Here is a 25,312-nt window from a genome sequence, read left to right as displayed (position 1 = left end):
GGGGGAGGAGTCAGAGACACGGAGCAAAAGCTCCCTCCATGAACCTCTGGTGTGGGGCTCTGACAGCGGCTGCATGGGATTGAGTTGGGGGACTCATCTGGGTCTGGACGTTTTCACAGCCTTGAACTAAATAATCAAAGTACGCAAGGTCTGGCCAATCCCATGTGAATTTTAACCTGGAGGTTTGCTGTGGTAATGAATGCAAAAGTACACATCTAGTTTTGCTTTGTTTATTGCCCCCTCAAATACCCCTGCCTGCTTTTGGTGAGGGCAGGTTGTTAAAGAAAAACGCTGCATATAGTTTTCTCCCCTGTCCGAACTCCAAACCAGAAATATTTGCAAAACTACATGGGGAAAAGCCCATGCCTTGTTATATGCGCCTACTTTTACTTGTGTAGAGGATGGACAATAATCAAACAGCCCATTTCTAAGGATAAAAGCACACTTTACCCGTGGAAATGGCTTTCATTATTGTCCTCCCTGTATATAATGGTGATGTGCGATCGGTCTTACACATTTTAAAGTCTGAACCTTGCTTTAACAGATCAAATAAAGAAATACGACCCATCAAGAAGAATACACCCCTTTCCCTCCCTCATTTGTAACCCCCTCCCCTTCCCCTCCCCCTCCCTCATTTGTAACCCCCTCCCCTTCCCCTTCCCTTAGCTTTCTCATCCCTCCACTTAACAATACCCTTTTCCCTTCCATCACCTGATCCCACTACTCCCCTACCCCTACCCCTCTTACCCCTCCCATCCTTCCCCTTTCCACTTGTCCCTGTAAACGTTCCCCCTCCCCTTCCCATGAAATTTGCTTCCTATTCACTTTCTCCCAGATACCGCATCCCCCTCCCCTGACCCTTCCATCCATGACGCCCTTCCCTTCATCCTTTTCCCACCATCATCAACAGTTCAACACCACCTCACAACCCCGGTAAGTTACAGCTACTCTCAGGAAAGCTACAGTCTGTCCCGTTCTGAAAAAATACCCAACATCTTCTCCCAAACGTTCCTGAAAACTATTGTCCTATCTCAAGTTTGCCTGTGTTGTCTAAAATTATTGAAAAGTAGTTCAAGGTCAGCTCTGGGGCTTTCTAGAGAAGATGTTAGTGTTTCATGCTAAACACGCAGGTTGCAGGAAGTGCTTCAGCATGCAGACAGCACTCACTGTCCCTTTATGCAGCCCTATAGGATTTCCCTCTTCTTTGTCAGCCCTGGTGATGTCTTTGTTACTAGTTTTAACAGGATGCATTCATTACGGCCATTTATTTATAGCAGGGAGTGCTGTTTCTTTTATTCTTTGTACATTGCATTGATTTACTCTTATAAGATTTTGTGATTAATCAAGCTAATAAATCATAGTCATAATTAAAAAGAAAACATGACAAACAATCCAATAGGAAATCAGTAACAGAGAAATGAACAAAACTCACAATGTCCAGAGCAAAATAAAAATAATCTGATGAAATTAAACTTTGTAGGCTCTTTCAAAGAGCCAAGTTTTGAGGCTTTTCCTAAAAATCCTGAATTCTCTCTCACTGTGTAAAGACAGAGGAAGAGTATTCCAAAATATGCAGCTAAATAGGGAAACGCCCTCTCTCTTGCATCTCCAGACAAATTTCTCTAGGAGAGGGAAGTGAAGGTAATGCCGGCTGAGATGAACGTAATCACCTTGCAGGCTCATCAGGGAGTAAGAGAGGCACTGGATAAGAGGGGGATCTCCCATCTCAGTGCTTTAAAAGCAGTCGATTTGAGAGAGAATCCACCAGCGATAGGAAGCCAGTGAAGCTCCTGCCCAAGAGCTGTAAAGCTCTCAGACTTCTTTTCTCCAAAAATCAATGTTGCTGCGTTTTCTGAATGATTTGAGTTTTATGGGGGAGAGCAGAAGTGAGGCCTTGACACCTGGAATTACAATAGTCTGAACGATTTAAGATTAGGGAATATGTTAGAGATTTGAGATCAGGGACTTCCCAGTATGGTCTAAGCCTGCAAATTAGCCTAAGAAAATAAAAACAAATCTTTGTACTAAAGAAGAGAAACGAGGAGCAAAACCTAATGAGTTATCAAACTTGGCTCCTAATGAAGTAAGACTATTTCTTAACCGAATAGAAGGAGCTGCCATCGGCGGGGAAGGAAGTGAATTTAAATCAACATTTCTAGTAAAACAAATGCCCTCCGGCTTTCCTGGGTTTACCTTTATCTTCTTCCCTGCTATCAATCCCCTCCCCTTCCAGGTGGTGAGGGAGAGGAAGGTGAATAGAGACATTATTGATAAATATGTATTAATAATGCATCTAAATGCAGATGAAATTTAATGAGGATAAGAGCAAAGTGACGCATAGAGGGAAGAATAATCCAAACTATAGGTACACGATGCTGGGCTCCATATTAGGTGTCACAATTAAACGGTGGAGTTTGTTGCCAGAGGATGTGGTAAGAGCTGTCAGTGCAGCCGGGTTCAAGAGGGGCTTGGACAAGTTCCTGGAGGAAAAGCCTATAAACCATTATTAGTCCTGTAGACTTGGAAAAGCCACTGCTGATCCCTATTCATAAGTAAGAATTGAATCCATTCTTTGGGATTCTGCTGACCTGGATTGACCACTCTCGCAGACAGGATGCTGGGATTGATGGACCTTTGGTCTGATCCAGAATGGCATTTCTTATGTTTTTATTTATCTAGCTCCAGCAGCAGAGAGAGGATAGCTGATGTTATTCCATTTATTTTTAAGTTCAGACACATTATCTAACCTTGCCGGCCTTTAGATGTAAAGTATTATGCACTTTACAAACTAGAGGCGTCATCCTCTCACTGGCAGTGCGGCCCGATTGATGGTGAGGGTGCACAGTCCCCATGGAGGGACATTCTTGTAAGATGGAGCAGTGAAATTGCTCTGAGGGGTGGCATTACCTGCTGGGGGATGCACAATGGCCAAGGTTTGTGCTCTATCACTGGCAGGTCAAGTGCAATAACCACAGTGTATGTGAACCCTGGGGGCAGGAGAGGGGACATGTGGTCTAAGATTGGGGAAGAGGGGTAAACTCTGGTCAGAGGGGAGAGCTCTGGGGCTGCAATAAGCTCTGGGGTCAGCGTCAGGGGAGAGGTGGGTATTTCTTTTAGATTAAGGGGCAGGCAGTGAGGGTAGATCCTCTGGAGCTGCTCAGGGTAAGTTTTCAGGAGGCCGCTCAGTGCTGAACCGGCTAAGCTACATTTGGGAACATTTCCAGCTGCCATGCTGTGATTGAAAACTCACTAAAATTTATCCAATAAACGTACTCAACTCTTGTGGCCAACTCAGCAGCTCTTCTGAAAACTTGCCCCCTACTTTGAATACAGAAATGGACATAATTAACTTTGTGATAACCAAGATCAATGCTCACACATCTCCTTTCTTTCTCTTTCTGGTTCCGCTTGTCCCGCAACAAAGACAACCAACGTGGTAAGGAGCCTTTGCAAACGTCACTTTGTGCCCTGTAATAATTAAAGGTCCTCGGTCACTGGATTTGTCCGGCTGAGTTTGGAATTTAGCTGGACAAAGTGGTAAAGTTGTGGGCCAATGAATTGTTAACTCACCTGGATAAAAAAAAGTGATGTGCTGGGTGTGGGGCTTATGTTTAGCTGGGTTGCAGCGATATTGAGCGTTTCCCAGTTACACTGAGCCAGGGAAGACTGGTAACAGTGGAAGCCACCCTGAAGTGAGCTGGATAAACTGACTTCACTGTCTTTGGGTCTATCCAGCGGGAATTCATACCTGGGTAAGTCCAGCTAACTTCCTGCTCTCGGCATGGACCTATTAGTTTATAAATATAAATGAAGAAACATTGTGTTGGTATTTAGGGATTGCACAATGCTAATCAGTGATTCCTCAGAGCACAGGGAACTGTCTGCCCTCTATAGTTACCCCAGTGAGCCATAGAAGAAAATTATTACTTACCTGCTAATTTTCGTTCCTGTAGTACCATGGATCAGTCCAGACCGTGGGTTATGTCCCCAATCCAGCAGATGGAGTCAGCACAAGCTTTGAGGGGGCGTCACCATATATGCTACTACCCCCTCTGCAGGAGTTCAGTATCGAGTATATCAAAGCCCGAGTAGAAAACAAAACCCCCGAAATGGATCAAGTTTATAAGAACCGGCAACCATAAGCCGAGTAACATTAGTAACTAACTGCAAGCGTCCTATCAACGGGTAGGAAGCTGCGAAACAGCCAGCCAACTTGTAGGGAGCTGTGAAAACAGTGAGAAAACAGTGAAAAACTGAAACATCGTGAGAGACATACAGCACTACCGTACTTTAGAGAAAGCTGAGCAGGATCAGAAAACCCAAACGCGGTGGGCGTCTGGACTGATCCATGGTACTACAGGAACGAAAATTAGCAGGTAAGTAATAATTTTCTTTTCCCTGTACGTACCTGGATCAGTCCAGACCGTGGGATGTACCCAAGCTTCCCTAAATCGGGTGGGGTCCTGCGAGGCCTGCTCAGAGAACCTGCTCGCCAAAGTGTCCAGAGACCGACGAGGTGAGGTGCAGACGATAGTGCCCCGAGAACGTGTGTAAAGACTTCCAAGTGGTCGCTCTACAGACTCGTGAGAGGAGACCGAGCGAGCCTCCGCCCAGGAAGCCGCCTGAGAACGTGTAGAATGCGCTACAATGCGGAGTCCAGCCCGACCCAATGTAGGAAGCGGCAATGCCGGCCTTCAGTCATCTGGCAATGGTCGTCTTCGAGGCCTGAGATGGACAGAAATCCGGAACTCATTTGTAGTCTCCAGATAGAGGCGCAGGGCGCGCTTGACATCCAAGAGCCGGAGAAACCTCGGCTCCGAGGCAGCGAAGGACGGCAGCTCCACCGTCTGGTTCACGTGGAATGCAGACCCTACCTTTGGAAGAAAGGAGGGAACGGTGCGGAGCGAGACTCCGGAATCGGAGAAACGAAGGTAGGGCTCCCTGCACAACAGTGCCTGCAGCTCCGAAATGCGTCGAGCGGAACCGATGGCCCCCAGGAAGACAGCCTTGAGGGTGAGGTCCTTGATCGTTGCACTGCGCAGTGGCTCGAAAGGAGGTCCCGCCAGGGAGCGAAGTACCAGGTTGAGACTCCAGGAGGGACAAGGGTCCCTTAACGGAGGCTGCAAATGCTTGACGCCCTTGAGGGACCGAGCGATGTCCGGGTGCTGCAGGAGAGAGCCCCCATCGCGCAACAGCGAGTCAAGGGCGGCCACTTGGACCCGCAGTGAAGTATAGACGAGTCCCTTGTCCGCCCCCGCTTGTAGAAACTGAAGGATCTGGGGAACAGAAGCCTTTGCGGGTCTCGTGGCCTGTGTGGAACCCCACAGCTCAAAAACCTTCCAGACCCGAGCGTAGGTCACCGACGTCGACGTCTTTCGCGCTCACAGCAGGGTGGAAACTACCGCCTCCGGGTGAGTGTCTATTCTGCGGATCCGGTGAGAGTGGACACCATCAGATCCAGCCGTTGAGAGCGGACGCCATCAGATCCAGGTGGGGGGCCCCCCACCGAGGGACGAGAAGTTGCATCGCTTCGTCGGAGAGAGAGACCACTCTCCGGGGTCCAGCAGCCGACGACTGAGGAAGTCCGCCTGGGCGTTGTCCAACCCGGCGATGTGCGAGGCCGCTAGCCGGACGAGATGACGCTCCGCCCATTGCAGCAGCAGCGCCGCCTCGAGCGCCACCTGCGGGCTGCGCGTGCCCCCTTGGCGGTGGATGTAGGCCACTGTGGTAGCGTTGTCCGATAGGACTCTGACCTCCTGGTTCCGAAGAAGCGGCAGGAAATGTCGCAGCGCTAATCTGACCGCTCTGGTCTCCAGACGGTTGATGGACCACTTCGCCTCCGCCTCGGACCACGTCCCCTGCGTGGCGCTTCGATCGCAGACTGCCCCCCCAGCCTACTAAACTGGCGTCGGTGGATACCACCACCCAATTCGGCAAATCGAGGGACACGCCGCGGGCCAGGTTCGACGGATCCAACCACCAGTTCAGACTGTCCCTGGCCATCTGAGGGAGCGGGAGGACCATCTGGTAGTCCTGCGAAATTGGTTTCCAACGGGAGAGGAGCGCCCTCTGCAAGGGCCGGAGATGCGCCAACGCCCAAGGTACCATATCGATGGTGGAACCCAGCACTCCCAGGAGCTGCAGGTAGTCCCAGGAGGTGGGATCTGGCAACGCAGAGGACCGCCATATGCTATCCCGCAAGGAGTGCGCCTTGTCCCGACGTAGAAAAACTTTGCCTAGTCGTGTGTCGAAGGTCGCCCCCAAAAAGTCCAAGCGCTGCGAGGGCTCGAGGGAGCTCTTGGAGAAATTCCCCACCCATCCCAGGGAACGCAGGAACTGTACTACCCTGGCCACCGTTGCTCGGCCGTGGGAGAAAAACTTCGCTCGGATGAGCCAATCGTCCAGACAAGGATGGACCAGAATACCCTCCTTCCGAAGGGCGGCCGCTACGACCACCATGATCTTGGTAAAGGTGCGCGGCGCCGTCGCCAAGCCTAACGGAAGAGCGATGAACTGGAAGAGCTGGTCCAGAATCTTGAACTGGAGGAGACGGTGATGGTCCGGTCGGATGGGGATATGCAGGTAGGCCTCCGTCAGATCCAGGGAGGCAAGGAACTCCCCCCGGTGTACCGCCGCAATCACAGACCGCAGCGTTTCCATGCGAAACCGAACAGTTCGGAGGGACCTGTTGACCTCCTTGAGGTCCAGAATGGTCCGGAAGGATCCATCCTTCTTTGGCACTACGAAGTAGATGGAACAGTGACCCAAGCCCACCTCTCCGAAGGGCACGGGCGCAATAGCGCCTATCTCCTGAAGTCTGGCCAGAGTCGACTGCACCGCTCGCTGCTTGGAGGCGGATCCGCAGGGGGAGAAGATGAACCTTCCCTTCGGAGGGCGGACAAATTCCAATGCGTAGCCTTGTTCAATGGTGTCTACGACCCACTGGTCCGAGGTGATCTGCGCCCACTCCTTGTAGAAAAAGCGCCAACCGACCCCCAATCCTGGGAGTGGCGGAGTGGGCGAGCCTGACATCATTGGGAAAACCTTAGGAGAGGGGTTACCCGCTCCGGAGGCGGCGCATGCGGGCCTACGACCTCGAAAGGAACGCGACCAGGGCTGGGTCCTGGAGGAGGCGGGCCAAGAACCCGACGGCCTGTAGCTCCTGTAGCGCCGTTGTGCCCTGGCTCTGGTCCGGGAGGAGGCATACCCCCTGGAGGGACGATATCTGTCCTCCGGCAGACGATGAACGGCGTTTTCCCCCAGAGACTTGAGGATCTGGTCCAGATCTTCCCCGAAGAGGAACTTACCCCTGAAAGGCAGGGAACCTAGACTCGACTTCGAGGACGTATCCGTCGCCCAGTTGCGAAGCCACAGCAGTCTTCGTGCCGCCACTACCGAGACCATGGATCTTGCCAGGACCCGAAACAGGGCGTACGGGGCATCTGCCCCGTACGCCACCGCAGCTTCCAGCCTATCCGCCTGGGTGGCCTCATCGGCTGGCAGAGCCTGCGATGTGAGGAGTTGTTGCACCCAGAGAAGACTCGCCCTCTGGGCAAGTGAACTGCACATCACTGCGCGCATCCCCAGTGCGGAGACCTTGAAGATCCTCTTAAGGAAAAACTTCCAACTTGCGATCTTGCGTGTCCCTTAGGGCCGCTCCTCCCGTCACTGGTATCGTCGTCCTCTTCGTGACTGCCGACACCGCGGAGTCCACCTTTGGTACTTTTATGAGATCCAGGAAATCCTCCGGTAGTGGATAAAGCTTTTCCATGGCCCGGCCGACCTTCAGGGAGGTCTCCGGGGTATCCCATTCCCTAGTGAGAAGCTGTAGGAAGGATTCGTGGATGGGAAAAGCTCGGGCCCTCGGTCGAAGGGCTGCAAGGACCGGATCCCCCTTCTTCGAGGAAGTGACGACCGCGGGTGCTACTGGGGCGGGCGGGTCCGGCGGCGGGTCCAAGTCCAGTTCCTGACTATCAGTGGGATCAGGTCATCCAGCTCTTCCCTCTGGAAGAGGCGCAGGGTGCGAGGGTCGTCTCCCTCCGCCGCGGAGTCCCCTTGGCTCGAGTCTGGAAGATCAGGTCCAGGATCTGCTGGGCCTGGTCCCGCTCCCAGAGACCCGGAGGAGGGCCGGGGTCGAGCTTGCGGCTGTGAGGGAGGAGCCCCCGCTCCCGTCGGGGCGGGGAGGGCCTGTGAGGGGGCCGACGTCCGAGGGATCTTGGCAGGGGGAGGTCCCGCAGGAGCGTCCAACCCCTGAGGTATGCAGTGTGCATAAGTAGAAAAACTCCGGGGAGAATCCCGGTCTGCCCGAGGGGGCTCCAAGGACGGGAGAAGCTGTTGGTCCCTGCCCCTGAGGGCCTTGCTCCGGCAGCAAAGTCGGGGGGGGGGGGAACCTCCGCAGAATCCCTGTCTTCCAGCGCTGCCTGAGTCCTCTCAGGGCGCAGGGAATTTAAAATGGCCGCCGTTCCCGCCAGGAATGGGGGAGGGGCCGGCCAGCGCCTCCCGGGCAAACACAGAAAGAAGGAAAACTCTGCGAGGGACTGCGAGGTGCCTTCCCCCCGGGGAAGGCACCGTGCACAGATGCCCTCGCGGGAAATCCTAGACCCCGGCTCGCTGCAGGCCGCGCAACGCAACGGCCGCGGCATCGGCTCCACGAGGGAGAGCAACGCCGGCAATGAAACTAAGAAGAATCAAGCCTCGGGAGGGGGCCGCGGGAAAAACCGCCGCTGCAGGGGGGCCCTGTCGGCCTGCACTGCTCGCCGAAGAAAGTGCCGCGGGGGGGCCGCCGCTGCGGGGGGGCCCTGTTGGCCTGCACTGCCCGCCGAAGAAAATGCCGCAGGGGGGCCGCCGCTGCGGGGGGGCCCTGTCGGCCTGCACTGCCCGCCGAAGAAAGTGCCGCGGGGGGCCCTCCCGGCCGCACAACCCGCCAAAGGAGTCCTGTCTGAGCCCTAGCAGCCCACGCGGAGCTGCAAGATGGCCGCTAACGCGGAGAGGCCGGCACCCCCGGCATCCGCGAGGCACTGGCTGTGAAGCTGTAAAGGGAGCAAAAGAACAAACTTACCCGGCGCCAAGTCACAGCACAAAGAGAGGAAAAACAGCAGAGGAGGAAGCCACGCCTCCACACAAACCGAAAAAAACTTTTTTTTTTTTTTTTTTTTTAGAATAAAAACTTGATCCAGAAACAAATAGGCAGAAGCCCAAGATAAAGGGAGCAAGGCAGAAAGCCCAAGCACAAAGAAAGCAAGGAAAAAGGCTATCCTACAGAAACAAACTGGGAGAAACCCTGATTCCCCTACTCGCATCTGCTGGAGTCAGAAGATACTGAACTCCTGCAGAGGGGGTAGTAGCATATATGGTGACGCCCCCTCAAAGCTTGTGCTGACTCCATCTGCTGGATTGGGGACATAACCCACTGTCTGGACTGATCCAGGTACGTACAGGGAACAAATGGTTTAGTCCACTCACTACCCCTAAACTAGGGCCTCCTCTGAGAGAAGCTTAGACCTTAGAAAAGGGACCCAGAAAAGACAAAATCACTAAATAGCATTCAAATGTTTATTTATTAGCACAATCTGTGGTCAGAAGACCTCCTCACTGATTCAGATGCTGGTTGGTTACTCCAGCTCTGCTGACACAAAAACCTGTTAGAGCTGTGTGAGACTTGGTGCAGGACCCTGCTGACACCCAGTACTAACTCACCTGTCACTACTCATTCACAGAAACAGTGCTAATAAATGAAGGTTATAATATATAAGAAAAGGATTTACAGTTAACTCAAAAGGCTTGGAAAACTGGAAACAGCAAAGAGGGAAAAAGATAAGGAACAGTAACTGCTAGTACTTAACAGTTTGTCTGCAGAGTGAAATGCTGCATCCTTCCCAGTCAGATAGGAGGGTCCTGTGCCACCTTTTCCTGTCACCCCACAGCTGTACTTCCCAGCTGAAACAGGTCTCTCTCTCTCTCTTTCTGCTAATTCCATCTCTCAATCTCTCAGCCCGTTCTGCCCCTTAACAGATCCTCAGCAGCAGTGCAATGTCTGCTGAAACGAGCATCTCTCTCTGGGTGTTACAGTCTCTCTCTCTCAGAACGTAGCAGCAGGGTGAAGACATCGGTCCTGGGATTCATCTCCTCGGCTCCAGCTCCTGGTGCCAGTGGAACACTGCGCTCTTATACTGCCGCCTGCTGACCGGCTGAAGATCATCTGAATAAAAAACAAAGCATTCTCTCACTATACCAGGCAAATGACAATTACATCTCCTACTCGTCAGCAAGAATAATTTTCCAAGTGCATGGCTCGACTTTTGTGCTGTATCAGAGGGACATTTCAAATTCAAAATCTATGTTCATAATTGCTGACTCCGCCCCTCCAGCTCTGCCTCTGCTCACTGGCTGTAAAAGTCCAGTGGTTAGAGCAGTGGGCTGGAACCCAGGGTTCAAATCCCAGTGCCACAACTCCTTGCAGCCTCAGGTACAGATTGTGAACCAACTGGGAACAGGGAAATAACTAGAGTACCTGAATGTAATGCACTTTGAAATGTCTGAAAGGTGGAATATAAATAAAATTAAGTTAAAAAAAAACAACGGAGGCTCCTGATTGATTTTCAAAGCTGATTTACCCCCATAACCTCTACAGGACTGGCACAATGGCCCATTTTTGAATGCAGAAATGGTTCTAGGATACCTTGTGCTAGGAGACCTCGAGCTCCACCTCATCTTAAACCAGGGTGCAAAAGGCAGATTCCTGGATTTTCGGTGAATGGGTGCGACAGCTGGCTCCGGGTTTATAATGGACTGCTGGTCCATTATAAACACCCAGCTCCAACCCATGGGACAGTGATTCCTAAAGGTACAAACCAGTTACTACTAATTATCACTCCCTTAGTGCTACTCGATGTACATAGCACTGTACAAAAACATATAAGAGACAGTCCCTGCTCATACAGCTTACAGTCTAATCAAGACATACAGGGCAAAAGAGACATTGGGCATTTTAAGGAAAAGAAAATTATTACTTACCTGCTAATTTTCGTTCCTGTAGTACCATGGATCAGTCCAGACAGTGGGTTATGTCCCCAATCCAGCAGATGGAGTCAGCACAAGCTTTGAGGGGGGCGTATCCATATATCCTACTACCCCCTCTGCAGGAGTTCAGTATCGAGTATATCAAAGCCCGAGTAGAAACCCCCGAAGGATCAAGTTTGTGGAAACAGATAATTAAAACAATTGTAACCGCAACAAGTAACTGCAAACATCCTACCAACTTGTAGGGAGCTGTGAAAAACAGCAAAAAGGAAACGACTGTGAAGACACAGAGCACTGTGAACAGGAAATAGCACAGAGCTGAGCAGGATCAAGAACCCAAAACGTGGTGGGCGTCTGGACTGATCCATGGTACTACAGGAACGAAAATTAGCAGGTAAGTAATAATTTTCTTTTCCCTGTACGTACCTGGATCAGTCCAGACAGTAGGATGTACCCAAGCTTCCCTAAACCGGGTGGGGTCCTGCGAGGCCTGCTCGGAGAACCTGCTCGCCAAAGTGTCCAGAGACCGAAGAGGCGAGGTGCAGACGATAGTGCCTCGAGAACGTGTGTAACGATTTCCAGGTGGCTGCTCTACAAATTTCTTGCGAGGATACCGAGCGAGACTCCGCCCAGGAAGCCGCCTGAGAACATGTAGAATGCGCTACGATGCCGGGTGGGGGAATCCGTCCCGCCCCAATGTAGGAAGCAGCAATGCCGGCCTTCAACCATCTGGCAATGGTAGCCTTCGAGGCCTGAGACCCCTTCTTAGGTCCGGACCAGAGTACGAAGAGATGGTCAGAGATCCGGAACTCATTTGTAGCCTCCTGATAGAGGCGCAGAGTGCGCTTGACATCCAAGAGACGGAGAGTCTTCGGCTCTGAGGAGGAGAAGGACGGCAGCTCCACCGTCTGGTTCACATGGAATGCAGAAACCACCTTCGGAAGGAAGGAGGGAACGGTGCGAAGCGAAACTCCAGAGTCGGAAAAACGGAGATAAGGCTCTCTACACGACAGAGCCTGCAGCTCCGAGATGCGTCGAGCGGAACAGATGGCCACAAGAAAAACAGTCTTGAGAGTGAGATCCTTTATCGTTGCGCTGCACAGCGGCTCGAACGGTGGTCCCGACAGGGAGCGAAGCACAAGGTTAAGACTCCAGGAGGGACAAGGGTCCCGCAACGGAGGACGCATATGCTTGACACGCTTGAGAAAACGAGCAATGTCAGGGTGCTGTAGAAGAGAGCCCCCATCGCTCAACAGCGAACCAAGGGCGGCCACCTGAACCCGTAGTGAATTATAGGCGAGCCCTTTTTCCACTCCCGCCTGTAGAAACTGAAGGATCTGAGGTACAGAAGCCTTAGCGGGTCTGGTGGCCTGGCTGGTACACCACAGCTCGAACACCTTCCAGACCCGAACATAGGCCGCCGACGTCGATGTTTTTCGTGCCCGCAATAGCATGGATACTACCGCCTCCGGGTAGCTCCAACGCCGGAGGCGGCGCCTCTCAAAAGCCAGGCCACAAGACAGAAGAGTTCTGCCTGCTCGAAAAATACCAGGCCCTGATGTAGGAGCTGGGGGAGGTGCCCCAGCCTGATTGGCCCGTCGATCACCAGCTGTAGCAGGTCTGCAAACCAGGGTTGCCTGGGCCATTCCGGAGCGACGAAGACCACGGTCCCCTGATGGCTTTCTATTCTGCGGAGCATCCTGCCCACCAGAGGCCACGGTGGAAAAGCGTAGAGCAGAAGATATGGGGGCCACGGAAGGACCAGGGCATCCACTCCCTCCGCGCCGCACTCTCTCCGGCGACTGAAGAAGCGTGGAGCCTTGGCGTTGAGAGCGGACGCCATCAGATCCAGGTGGGGGGCCCCCCCACCGATGGACGATAAGTTGCATCGCTTTGTCGGAGAGAGACCACTCTCCTGGGTCCAGCATTTGACAACTGAGGAAGTCCGCCTGGACGTTGTCCACCCCGGCGATGTGCGAGGCCGCTAGCCGGACGAGATGACACTCCGTCCATTGCATCAGTAGCGCCGCCTCGAGCGCGACCTGCGGGCTGCGCGTGCCTCCTTGTCGGTTGATGTAGGCCACGGTGGTAGCGTTGTCCGATAGAATTCTGACTTCCCGGTTCCGAAGAAGCGGGAGGAAATGTCGCAGAGCTAGCCGGACCGCCCTGGTTTCCAGACGGTTGATTGACCACTTCGCCTCCACCGCGGACCACGTCCCCTGCGTGGCGCTTCGATCGCATACTGCACCCCGGCCTGCTAGACTGGCATCGGTAGTCATCACCACCCAATTTGGCAGATCGAGGGACAAGCCCCGGGCCAGGTTCGGCGGATCCAACCACCAGCCCAGACTGTCCCTGGCATTCTGCGGGAGCGGGAGAATCATTTGGTAGTCCTGTGATACTGGTTTCCACCGGGAGAGGAGCGCCCACTGTAAGGTCCTGAGGTGCGCCAAAGCCCAAGGTACAAGGTCGATGGTGGACCCCATCACTCCCAGGAGTTGTAGGTAGTCCCAGGAGGTGGGCTCTGGTAATGCAGAGAACCATTGTGTGTGATCCCGCAAGGATTGAGCCTTGTCCTGGTGCAGAAAAACTTTGCCCAGTAGGGTGTCGAAGGTCGCCCCCAAGAAATCCAAGCATTGCGAGGGAGTGAGGGAGCTCTTGGAGAAGTTCACTACCCATCCCAGGGAATGTAGAAACCGTACTACTCGAGTCACCGCTGAGCGTCCATGATCGAATGACTTCGCCCGGATGAGCCAATCGTCCAGATAAGGATGAACCAGGATGCCTTCCTTCCGGAGAGCTGCAGCCACGACTATCATGATCTTGGTGAAGGTGCGCGGCGCCGTCGCCAATCCGAACGGGAGAGCCGTGAACTGAAAATGCTGGTCCAGGATTTTGAAACGAAGGAAACGGTGGTGGTCCGGGCGGATGGGAATGTGCAGGTAGGCCTCCGTTAAGTCCAGGGAGGCGAGAAACTCCCCCCGATGTACCGCCGCAATCACTGATCGGAGCGTTTCCATGCGGAACCGAACGACTCGAAGGGATTTGTTGACTTCCTTGAGGTCTAGTATAGGCCGGAAAGAACCGTCCTTCTTTGGCACGACGAAATAGATGGAATAGTGGCCCAAGCCCACCTCTCCGAAGGGCACGGGCGCAATGGCGCCTATCTCCCGGAGTCTGTCCAGAGTCAGCTGCACCGCCCTTCTTTTGAGGTCCGAGCCACAGGGAGAAAAGATGAACCTTCCCTGCGGAGGGCGGACAAATTCCAATGCGTAGCCGTGTTTTATGGTATCCAGGACCCACTGGTCCGAGGTGATCCGCGCTCACTCCGCGTAGAAAAACGTTAGCCGGCCCCCAATCCTGGGGACAGGGGAGTGGGCGAGACTGGCATCATTGTGAAGACTTGTTAGAGGGGTTCCCGGGTCCGGGAGTAGTGCGTGCGGGGCCGACGCCCGTGAAAGGAGCGCGACCAGGGCTGAGACCTGGGGGTGGATGGCCGGGCGCCCGCCTGTCTGTATTCCCTGTAGCGCCGCTGCGCTCTGGCTCTGGTCCGAGAAGAAGAAAACACTCTGGATGGACGAAACCTATCCTCCGGCAGCCGATGAACAGCGTTCTCCCCCAGGGACTTGATGATCTGATCCAAATCCTCCCCGAAGAGGAACTTGCCCCTGAAGGGGAGAGAGCCCAGACTGGACTTCGAGGACGTATCTGCTGCCCAGTTGCGTAGCCATAGTAGTCGGCGTGCCGCCACTACTGATACCATGGATCTTGCGAGGACCCGAAAAAGATCGTACGAGGCGTCCGTCCCATACGCCACCGCGGCCTCCAGCCGATCCGCCTGGGCAGCCTCATCGGCCGGCAGATTCTGAGACGTGAGGAGTTGTTGTACCCAAAGGAGACTAGCCCGCTGGGCAAGCGAACTGCACATCACCGCCCGCATGCCTAGCGTGGAGACCTCGAAGACCCGCTTAAGGAAAACCTCCAACTTACGATCCTGTGTGTCTCGCAATGCCGCACCTCCCGTTACTGGGATAGTCGTCCTCTTCGTGACCACCGACACTGCAGAGTCCACCTTTGGGACCTTGATGAGGTCCAGAAAATCTTCAGGGAGCGGGTACAGCTTTTCCATCGCCCGGCTGCTCTTCAGGGAGGCCTCCGGGGTGTCCTATTCCCTGGTGAGAAGTTGTAAAAACGAGTCATGGATAGGAAAAGCCCGAGCCCTCGGCCGAAGCGCCGCCAGGACTGGATCTCCCTTCTTTGAGGAGGTGACGACAGCGGGAGCCACTGGAGCAGGCGGGTCCGGTGGAGGGTCCAAATCTAATTCCTGAATGATCTGCGGGATGAGGTCGTCCAGTTCTTCCCTCTGGAAGAGGCGTAGGGTACGCGGATCATCCCCTTCTTGCGTGCCGTCCCCTTGGCCCCCGTTCGGGAGGTCAGGTCCCTGTCCCGCTGGGTCGGGCACCGCCCCCACTGCCGCTGGCGCCGAACGGACCCGAGTAGGAGGACGGGAGGCCCCCGCTCCCGAAGGGTCGGGGGGGGCCGGCGCCGAGGGCGACATCCGTGGGATCTTAGGGGGGGGGGGGTCCCACAGGTGTGTCCAGTCCCTGTAGATAAGCGGTATGCATGAGCAGGATAAACTCCGGAGAGACTCCCGGCCTGCCCGGGTGCGTTTCGAGGGGCGGCATGGGTCCTGCTCCCTGGCTCTGGGTGCTTGGCTCCTGCACCAGAATCGGGGGGGCGCCCCCGCCTGTAGAGTCTTCCCGAGAGACGTTCTCCCTCGTGTCCAGCGCCTCCGGGCGCTCAGAATGTAAGCTGGCCCCCGTTCCCGCCAAAAATGGCGGAGTGGGCCGGCCCGCGCCGCCCGGGCAAAAAAGAAAATTCAGTAAGGGACTGTGAGGTACCTTCCCCCCCGGGAAGGCATCGTGCACAGATGCCCTCCCGGGAAATCCGGGACCCCGGGTCGCCGCAGGCCGCACAGCACAACGGCCGCAGCATCGGGATCGCCGGGGGAGAGATGAAAAACGGCGGCAAAAAAGAGCAAAAGCCTCGGGGGGGGGCCACGCGCACGAAAGCGCCGCTGTGGGGGGGCCCGGGCGGCCCGCACTGCCCGCTGTCCAAAATTACAGGAGGGTGCCGCGGGGGGGCCTTCCCGGCCACACAACCCGCCCCAGAAGTCTTTCCCAAGCGCCGCAGCAGCCCTCGAGGAGCTGCAAAATGGCCGCGGGTGAGTGAAGAAAAACGAAGAGGCCGGCACCACCGGCTTTCGCGGGCACCGGGAGCTGTGCTGTGAAGAAAAACTACAGAGGAATAAAACTTACTTACCCCTGCTGCAACGACAAAGAAAACAGCACGGCTGCAGAAAAGAGACAGGAGAGATAAGCCACTCCCCAAAAGGTGAAAGGACCCTGCTTTACTTTTTTTTTTTTTTTAAACTTTATACAAGACTTGATACAAACTTGATCCATGAGAAAAAGGCAGCAAAATAATCAAGCAAAAGAAGTGAGAAAGAAGGAAAAGGAGGAGAAGCCCGATTCCCCTACTCGCATCTGCTGGAGTCAGAAGATACTGAACTCCTGCAGAGGGGGTAGTAGTACTTATGGTGACGCCCCCTCAAAGCTTGTGCTGACTCCATCTGCTGGATTGGGGACATAACCCACTGTCTGGACTGATCCAGGTACGTACAGGGAAATGGGATTTTAGACTGGACTAGAATAAGGCAAGAGAGGGAGCCTGCCACCCCAATTCAGGACGTCTAATGCAAGCATGCGATGCAGCCCGGTGTAATGCACAGAGTCGGGAGGAGAGGGACACAGACAGGAGGGTCTTACCTGAGGAACAGAATGCATGAGGAGGGGTATGAGGAGAGATAAGAGGACAGGTAGTGAGGAGCTGCAAAGTGAAGGAGTTTGAACTTATTTGGGAATGGATAGGGGGTCAACGCAGGGGCTTGAGAAGAGGGGTTATAAGGGTGTAGCAGTCTGGCAAAAGATAAGGTCATGCAGCTGGATTTCAGAGAGATTGTAGAGGAGAGAGATGGTTCAGAAGCTGCAGCTGAGGGAGGCGCTGCTTTCTCACCACTTTCTCTAGGGTTTGCAGGGCTGGAAGGAGTGGGAAGGGCTCAGAATAAAGGCAGAAACTTTCTGCCTCCCCAGGACTGGAAATCCCTGCAAGCCCCAGATCTTCTCCCTCCAGGAAGATGAAAACCTCCCACCTGAATCCATCCCTGCAGCTGCTGAAAATGGAGGGAATTCTCCAGCGAAATTAATGGAGGGAATATTCCAGCGAAATGAATCGGCTAACTTGTCCCCTCCCTGGAATGTCCATCACTAATTTGACTCATTTTTAGCAATAATTACAGCAATTTAGAAAACTCAGCATTTAAGCAGATAACGTGTGAGTTATCCAGCCACGAGGCTTTGAATATTGGTCACCTAGCAGAGCTGGAAAGGTGGAAATTACTCAGCTCCGGCGGGCAAGCCTTGTCATAAGGATGGAGGACACCAGAATTCCCAAATTTGAGCTCTTTGGCGAAGTAAAAAGTGGACCTAGATCATAAGGAAAACCATACCTCAGATTGAAGGGCCCACCACATCTTCCCGGTTCACCGTGATTTGGTTCAGTTGATCAGAATCATCACCCATGAAAACCTTCTCCAGAACGGGTATCTCTCCAACATCCTCTTCAGTAAACGCTGAAGCAAAGAAATCATTTAATCTTTCCGTGATGGCCTTATCTTCTCTAAGTACCCCTTTAACTCCTTGATCATCCAATGGTCCAAACAAATCCCTTGCATGCTTTCTGCTTCGAATATATTTTTAAAAGTTTTTATTGTGAGATTTTGCCTCTATGGCCAACTTCTTTTCAAATTTTCTCATACCCTGTCTTATCAATGTCTTACATTTAACTTACCAATGCTTATGTTATACCCTATTTTCTTCTGATGGCTCATTCTTTCAATTTTGGAAGGATTTCTTTTGTCTAAAATAGCCTCTTTCACCTCAACTTTTAACCATGCCATTAATCGTCTTGCCTTCTTCCCACCTTTATTAATACATGGAATACATCTGGCCTGCGCTTCTAAGATTGTATTTTTATACAATGTCCATGCCTGTTGAACACTTTTTACCTTTGTAACTGCTCCTTTCAGGTTTTTGGTTTGGTTTTTTTAAACTATTTTTCTCATTTTATCAGTTTCCCTTTTGAAAGTTTAGCGCTGGAGCCGTGGATTTACTTACTATCCCCCTTCCAGTCATTAATTCAAACGTGATCATATTATGATCACTATTGCCAAATCCTGAGCTCCAGAGAGTTAGATCTAAAATTGCTCCCTCTAGTGTCGGTTCCAGAACCAATTGCTCCATAAAACTGTCATTTATTCCATCCAGGAACTTTATCTCTCTAGCATGCCCTGATGCCCTTAATCAATATTGGGGTAATTGAAATCTCCCATTATTACTGCACTATCAGTTTGGTTAGCTTCCCTAATTTCTCTTAGTATTTCACTGTCCATCTCACCATCTTGGCCAGGTGGATGGTAGTATATTCCTATCATTATACTCTTCCCCAACCCACAAGGGATTGTGCATTGTCTCATACAGGAGCTTTATCCTGTTGGATTCTATGCCATCCCGGACATAAAGCTCCATCCCACCACCAAGATGCTTCTCTCTGTCATTGCGATATAATTTGTACCCTGGTATAGCACTATCCCATTGGTTACCCTCTTTCCACCATGTCTCTGAGATACCAATTAAGTCTTTGTCATTTGCCATACACTCTTAATTCTTCCATCTTACTTCGTAGACTTCTGGCATTAGCATACAAACATTTCAAAGTGTGTTTTTTGTGTGTATTTATATTCTGCTTTTCAGGAGACAGGAAAAAATTGGAATCTTTTAGCTCAGGTGAGCTTTTTTAATTATAGGCACTTGGATTACTTGTCTTATTATTGGAACCTCACTGTTGGGATGCCCTAACTCTAATGCTTCATTAGTATCCTTTGAAGATACCTCCCTCCGAACCATGCGCTGCTGAGCAACTGTCAGTTTTTCCCTTTGTTCTAGTTTAAAAGCTGCTCTATTTCCTTTTTAAAGGTTACATTGATCTGCCTAGGGCGCTACAGACCCTTGCACTGGCCCTGCATAGATTGGCCTCTGTTGGAAACAGAATGCTGGGCTTGATTGGTCTGATCCAGCAAGGCAAAACTTATGTTCTTATAAGTCAAAAGAAGGGGCATGACACATGGACTCTATCAAGTCCATTCCAGTATAAGGGAGTGCAAACTGGAGAATGCAGAATCTGGAAGTGATAGAAGGGGTGGAGTCGAGCCTATGCTGAAAATCTCCCTCTTAAAAACTGTCTCCCACACCTTTGGTAGTTCTGACAGTCACTCAGAAGTCCATATTCAAAAGTGATCCGTCAAGGGAAGTTAGCCGCATAAACATACCTACATGAATTACACCTGCTGTTCAAACTTATTTCACTAAGTTATCTACTAATCTAACCAGATAGGTCTAAATATCGGTATTTAACGGACTAAATTAGCCAGCTAAGCAGCTCCTATCAGTTAGGACCCCATCCTGCCCCCCCCACTTATTCAGATATCTCCCTTCAGCTGAGTAAATTGGAAATTATCCTGCTGACTAGCTAAGACCATCAGGCTCTCTCTGCGGGGCAGAGTTAGCCAGGTCATTTCGAGTTCAGTTTAGCTCCTGTAGTAAAGCAGTTTTCAGTCTGTGCACCGCAGTGCAGTTTGGCTTCAGTTCCAGCATTTCCTCAAGCTGCTGATTTCCAAGACAAGGAACGCACCGACGCCACCGGCCGGAGCTCAGCGTAAAGCTCCGCCCTCCCATCTCTGATGTCATCAGTCTGTGCCTTCAGTGTAAAACTCTACCTCCCCCCTATGATGTCATCAATCTATTACGCCTGACAGGAAGAGGAGTTGTAGCGTGCTGGACAGAGAGTTTCTGTTTCTTTTTCCTTCTAATTTGCGGATCAACAGCCGCAAATCAGAAATATCCATCTCAAAATCTCATCTTCTGCTTTACTTTCCCCCTCCTGCCCCTGTAACAACTCTCAGACTGCACTGCAAGAGACACTCTGCTCTTCCCCAGTCTGAGAAAGAGCATCAAATTTATTTCTAATCCTGAGAGCAGCAGAAGCAGAGAGGAAAATGCCTGCAGGAGCTTCTGCTCAGGTAGGAGATTGCCCCCAACTTCCTGCCCTCTCTATACAAACCCTGCTGCAGCTTCCTAACCTGGGACATTGCAGAATCAGCCCTGACTTTAAGAGGATTCCGATCAGACTTGAGGCTGAGAAAGGCACCTTGAGACCCTCCTGGGTGTGAGGAGAATGATCAGGAGTCCCAGGATGTGAAATGTTGTGTCCCAGACTCTGTAAATAACTGGTTTTCAATTGATGTACTGCTCTGGGACTGTGAGTTATGTGACTCTGAATTATTTACACCCAGAAATCTCTGCCCTGCTGAGCCCCAGTCTTGGGAGGTCTCCTGCTGGTTATGATGCAGAAGGAGCTGAGTGTGTTTCTGGTTTGTGCTTCAGGTCCCAGTAACCTTTGAGGACATCGCTGTCTATTTCTCCCAGGATGAGTGGGAGGATTTAGATGAAGGGCAGAAGGATCTTTACAAGGATGTGATGAAAGAGAATTTTCAGACCTTAATCTCACTGGGTAAGTGGACTGAGGGGATAAGGAATGGGCGAGTTATATATGAGAGAGGGGAGCTGATGGGGGTGGGTGAGTGAGAGAGAATTTGAGCCAGGGTGAGAGAAGAGAGAAAGGGATTCCCCTCTTCAAATCTCCTCATGCTAGACATTGTCTCTCTATACATACCCTCCAAATCAGAAGATTCCCTCATTCCACCCTTCATCTCCTCCTTCCCTCTAGTTTTGGATCCTTCCTCTTCTCCAAGTCTCGAATTCCCTTTCTCCTTCCCCATTCCAGATCCTTCTTTGATCCCCTTATTTTTAACCTCCCCTTTTTCTTTCCTTCCTTCTGTTTCCCAGATTTCATAGCTCCTTTCCTTCCTATCAGCTCAGATTCTCTCTGTCCTTCTCCTCCTCTCCATCCCTGATATTCCCTTCCCTTCTTCTCCCCTATCCTTGAGATCTCATCCTCATACTGATTCCCCTTTCAAACTTCCCCATATCCAACAATAAGATCCCTTATTCTTCATCCAAAAACTCATAAAAGAACAAAATTAATTAGCCATACGCATAAATGTCAGATATTTATTTTGTTTATTAAAGTAAATTAAATTCAGATTTAATATACAGAGTACTTAAATCTCAAGCAGATTGTGATAAATTGCAGGAGGACCGTGTGAGACTGGAAGGTTGGGCTTCCAAATGGCAGATGAAATTTAATGGGGAAAAGTGCAAGTTGATGCATATAGGGAAAAATAACCCTTGCTGTCACCCAGGAAATCGATCTAGGCATCATAGTGGATAATACATTGAAATCGTTGGCCCAGTGTGCTGTGGCGGTCAAAAAAGCAAACACTGATAAGAATTATTAGGAAGGGAATGGCAAATAAAACAGTGGATGTCATAATGCCTCTGTCTCGCCCCTTGGTGAGACTGTACCTTGAATACTGTGTGCAGTTCTGGTCACCACATCTCAAAAAAGGTACAGTTGCACTGGAGAAAATGCAGAGAAGGGCGACCAAAATGATAAAGGGAATGGAACTGCTCCCCTATGAGGAAAAGCTAAAGAAGTTAGGACTGTTCAGTTTGAAGAAGAGACAATTGAGGAGGGATATGGTAGAAGTCTACAAAATCATGAAAGGACTTGAACAGGTTAATGTAAATCGGTTATTTACTCTCGCAGATAATAGAAGGACCAGGGGCATTCCATGAAGTTAGCAAGTAGCTCATTTGAAACAAATCGAAGAAAATTCTTTTTCACTCAGCGCATAGTTAAGCTCTGGAATTCATTGCCAGAGGATGTGCTCTGGCAATTAATTCCAATTAAACCCAATTATACTAACGGCAGTTAGTAAAACTGAGTTTAAAAAAGGTTTGGATAAATTCCAAGAGGAAAAATCCATAAACTGCTATTAATTAGTAAGCAATAGTAGCTTGAGATTTATTTAATCTCAAGCTACTATTGCTTGGATACTTGCCAGGTACTTGTAGCCTGGATTGGCCTCTGTTGGAAACAGGATACTGGGCTTGATGGACCCTTGGTCTGACCCAGTATGGCAATCTGTATGTTCTTATGTCCGCAGGAGAACCAATCGGAGGGAGGAGGCAGGAGATAGTAACATGTGCTCAAGTGACTGCTTCTGGTATACAGAAAGCAAGGCGGAGGGGGAGAATGCTGAGGGAGCATGAGGGTGGGTTAAATTTTAGGGGGAGATGAGGAAGGGGTGAATTCTACGGGGAAAGGCATTGAAGGGATGAATTACTTTTCCCTGAAGTCAGCAATGTAAACTTGTTTTCTGTCACCCTTTTTCTCCCCTTGGCCCTCAATTAGATGTTTTCCACAGCAGCTTTGAGAGAAGCAGGATTAGGAGGGAATGGAAAGGATGAGAGGGGATTGGGGGGGGGAGGGGTAGAGAGGATGCATGAGAGCCATGGGAGGGTGTGATTGAGCTTGGAGGAGGGTGGAACTATTACAAGAGAGCTGGGAGAGGCAGGAGGATGAGGGAGAGCAAGACAACTGGAGGCTGGCAGTAGAGGGAGTGCGAGAGAGTAAGGTAGGGGGAGGAAGAGTGAGAGGATCAGGGGAATGAGTGCAAGAGAGGTGGAGGGGAGGCAATGTGAAAGAAAGAAAGGGGGGGGTGATGGGGATGTGCCAGATCAGAAAAGTGGAGAAGATTTTAATTGAGAGAGAAACAGACAGCCACTGAGAGCTGATGAGGTGTGTGTGTGAGAGAGAGAGAAAGCCATGAAATCAGAATGTCTCATTTTCATTTTTTTTCTCTTTTCCCATGGATTCTTCTGGAGTTGGGGCAGGTGAGGGACTGGGAAGGGTTTCATATGAAGAGGGATATGGGAAAACCATTTTTGGTTTCCTGCCCTGCCTCTGAGCTGACATCAGTCCGAGCCTGCTCAGTGTGTTTCCTCTATCCTATTCCAGATGTTCTGGATGTTACGAAGGAGGCTCGCATGTTGTATAAGGGATAATGAGGCTTGTGCATATTGAAATGAGGCTGTTAATGTGCTTTACTATTCATAGTGAGAACCAGACTTAAATGAGGAACAAAGAGAGTTTATGAGACCATTCTGAGACATGCAGGATTCTGAAACTGTTCCTCTTTAAATTAATGTTTTAATACTTTTGTTCACGGAAGTTGGTGATATTCCTTATCCTAGTAATGTTTCTAAGTCTTGACTGTGGGAGAATCGCATCCAGAATGAATATGGGAAACCTAATGCAGTGTTCTTACCCCAGGAACAGGTTCTCCGCCCATCACCCCTGATATTATATCCCACATTGAACGAGGGGAAGAGCCGTACATCAGGGACGAGCCGGGATCAGAGGAAAGAGAAACTGGGAGAAGCAACTGCTCAGGTGAGTGCAGGAATAAGAGGGACTGGGGTAAAATTGCTGAGAGGAAGAGTGGAAGGAGCAGCTGGGAACTGCAGAGACCCCTTCACCAGCTCCTCTGGAGAGCTCTTCAGTCACTCACAGGCTTTCTGTTACAGGAACCAGTCACATAGGGCAGAGCATCCCGACAGGAGTGCCACTGCTGTGCTGCATTCAGAGCTGGTGTAACTCTCAATCGATTTTCAGAAAAACGTGTTCCTGAGGAGCTAACTAAACTTAAAGTCGATAGAGCAATGGGGCCAGAGGGGATACATATAAGAGTTTTAAGGGAGCTTAGAGACGTTCTGGCAGCTCTGCTGGCCGACCTTTTCAATGCTTCTTTAGACTCCCGCTTGGTTCTGGAGGACTGGAGACGGGCGGATGTGGTTCCTTTTCACAAAGGTGGAAGTAAGAAGGAGGCTGAGAGCTTCAGGCTACTCAGTCTGACCTCTGTGGTGAGCCAATTAAGGGAATCGCTGCTAAAATTCTGGATTCCAGTGGATTACACAATCTGAGGAGGTTCTTGTCAGGTGAATCCGATCAACTTTTCTGATTGGGTGACCAGAGTGCCGGGTCAAGGAAGCGCGCTAGATGTAATGTGCTTGGATTTCAGAAAGGTCTTTGACACGGTTCTGCGTCGGCAGCTTCTAAATAAGTTAAACACCCAAATATGGGCCCTGAAATGACTGACTGAATTATAAACTGGTCGAGCGGGAGACAATAAAGAGTAGTGGTAAATGGAAGTCATTCTGGGGGAGAGGGACATTACTAGTGGCGTCTCTGGGGTTGGTCTTTGGACTCCTTTTCATCATTTCTGTGTGCGATATTGTTGAATGATTATTGGGAAAGCTTGGGGGTTTTTTTCTTGTGATAACGACACCAAAATCTGCAACAAAGTAGACGGCCAGGGATGGTTTGGAAAACACCAAGAGGGATGTAAAGAAACTCAAGGAATGGTCTAGGGCAGAGCTTCCCAAACTGTGGGTCAGGACCCCAAATGGGGGTCACAAAACCTCCAGTCGGGGTCACATATGCCTCAAAGGGCAGTCCTCTCCAGACATCACCAGCAGCAGAAGTAGTGGAAATCAGCATGGGATCTTTGAGCTAGCTTGCACTCTCTGATCCTGCAATGGTCCTGCCCTCGCTTGAGTTTCCATGTTAACAGGAAACCATGGGGTGTGAGGAGGGACTGGAGCCACTGCAGGGCCTGTGAGCTTTTACTGGCTCACACATCCTGTGCTGATTTTCATTACTAATGCTGCTGCTGCCAGTTGCAGATCAACATCAGGCATTGGACCAGCCACTGGGGAAGAGTGGGCAGAGTGTGCACAGGTCTGTGCAGGTTGTCACTTCTTCTCCATCCTCTCCCATCACTGAACTTACCTAAGAGAAAAATGTTGCCCCTGTCATCAGCCTGCCTTCTCTTCCCACTATTTGTAATCCACTTATCGCCTGAGGTCCAAAGGAAAATGTTGCTGCTGATCCTAGTCAAGGGGTTGTTTAGATGGGGGCTGTTTGAAGGGAGAGATCAGATACAGAAAGGGTTTGAGGGTTGGATCAGTGGGAGAGGTGGGAGAGGGGGGACGCAAGAGAGGAGCTAGGGGTGAGAGTATGTGAGAAAAGAGAGAGGAAGGAGATGACAGATGATCAGTTGGGGTTACAAAAATGGCTTGGAGGTGAGAGAGGTTCAGTGGGGAGGATGTAGAAAGCTGGAGAGGGTGAGCGAGTGGCTAGACTGGGAAGG

General features: G+C 51.1%; 1 protein-coding gene and 1 long non-coding RNA gene across 2 annotated transcripts in view; one reads left to right on the top strand and one right to left on the bottom strand.

Annotated features, from left to right (window-relative positions):
• Positions 1–9,544: 9,544 nt before the first annotated feature.
• On the bottom strand, positions 9,545–18,180 carry LOC115085943. The gene is made up of 3 exons (XR_003854999.1): positions 17,929–18,180; positions 17,588–17,710; positions 9,545–10,198 (listed from the first exon to the last, which is right to left on the bottom strand). It is a non-coding gene; the product is annotated as an uncharacterized LOC115085943 (long non-coding RNA).
• Positions 18,181–19,958: 1,778 nt separating this feature from the next.
• Positions 19,959–25,312, top strand: part of LOC115083192 (zinc finger protein 282-like) — a gene marked incomplete at its 3' end in the record, with an annotated part of 44,264 nt that continues 38,910 nt past the window's right edge. The window contains exons 1-3 of the mRNA XM_029586999.1: positions 19,959–20,215; positions 20,580–20,706; positions 23,434–23,553. Coding sequence (XP_029442859.1) covers positions 20,192–20,215; positions 20,580–20,706; positions 23,434–23,553 — 271 coding nt within the window. The remainder of the gene's footprint in view (positions 20,216–20,579; positions 20,707–23,433; positions 23,554–25,312) is intronic.

The sequence above is a fragment of the Rhinatrema bivittatum genome, chromosome 2 (assembly GCF_901001135.1).
Source record: "Rhinatrema bivittatum chromosome 2, aRhiBiv1.1, whole genome shotgun sequence".
NCBI classification, from domain to species: domain Eukaryota; kingdom Metazoa; phylum Chordata; class Amphibia; order Gymnophiona; family Rhinatrematidae; genus Rhinatrema; species Rhinatrema bivittatum.
Note: the sequence above shows the minus strand (reverse complement) of the source record. Positions and strands in the feature narration are given on the sequence as shown.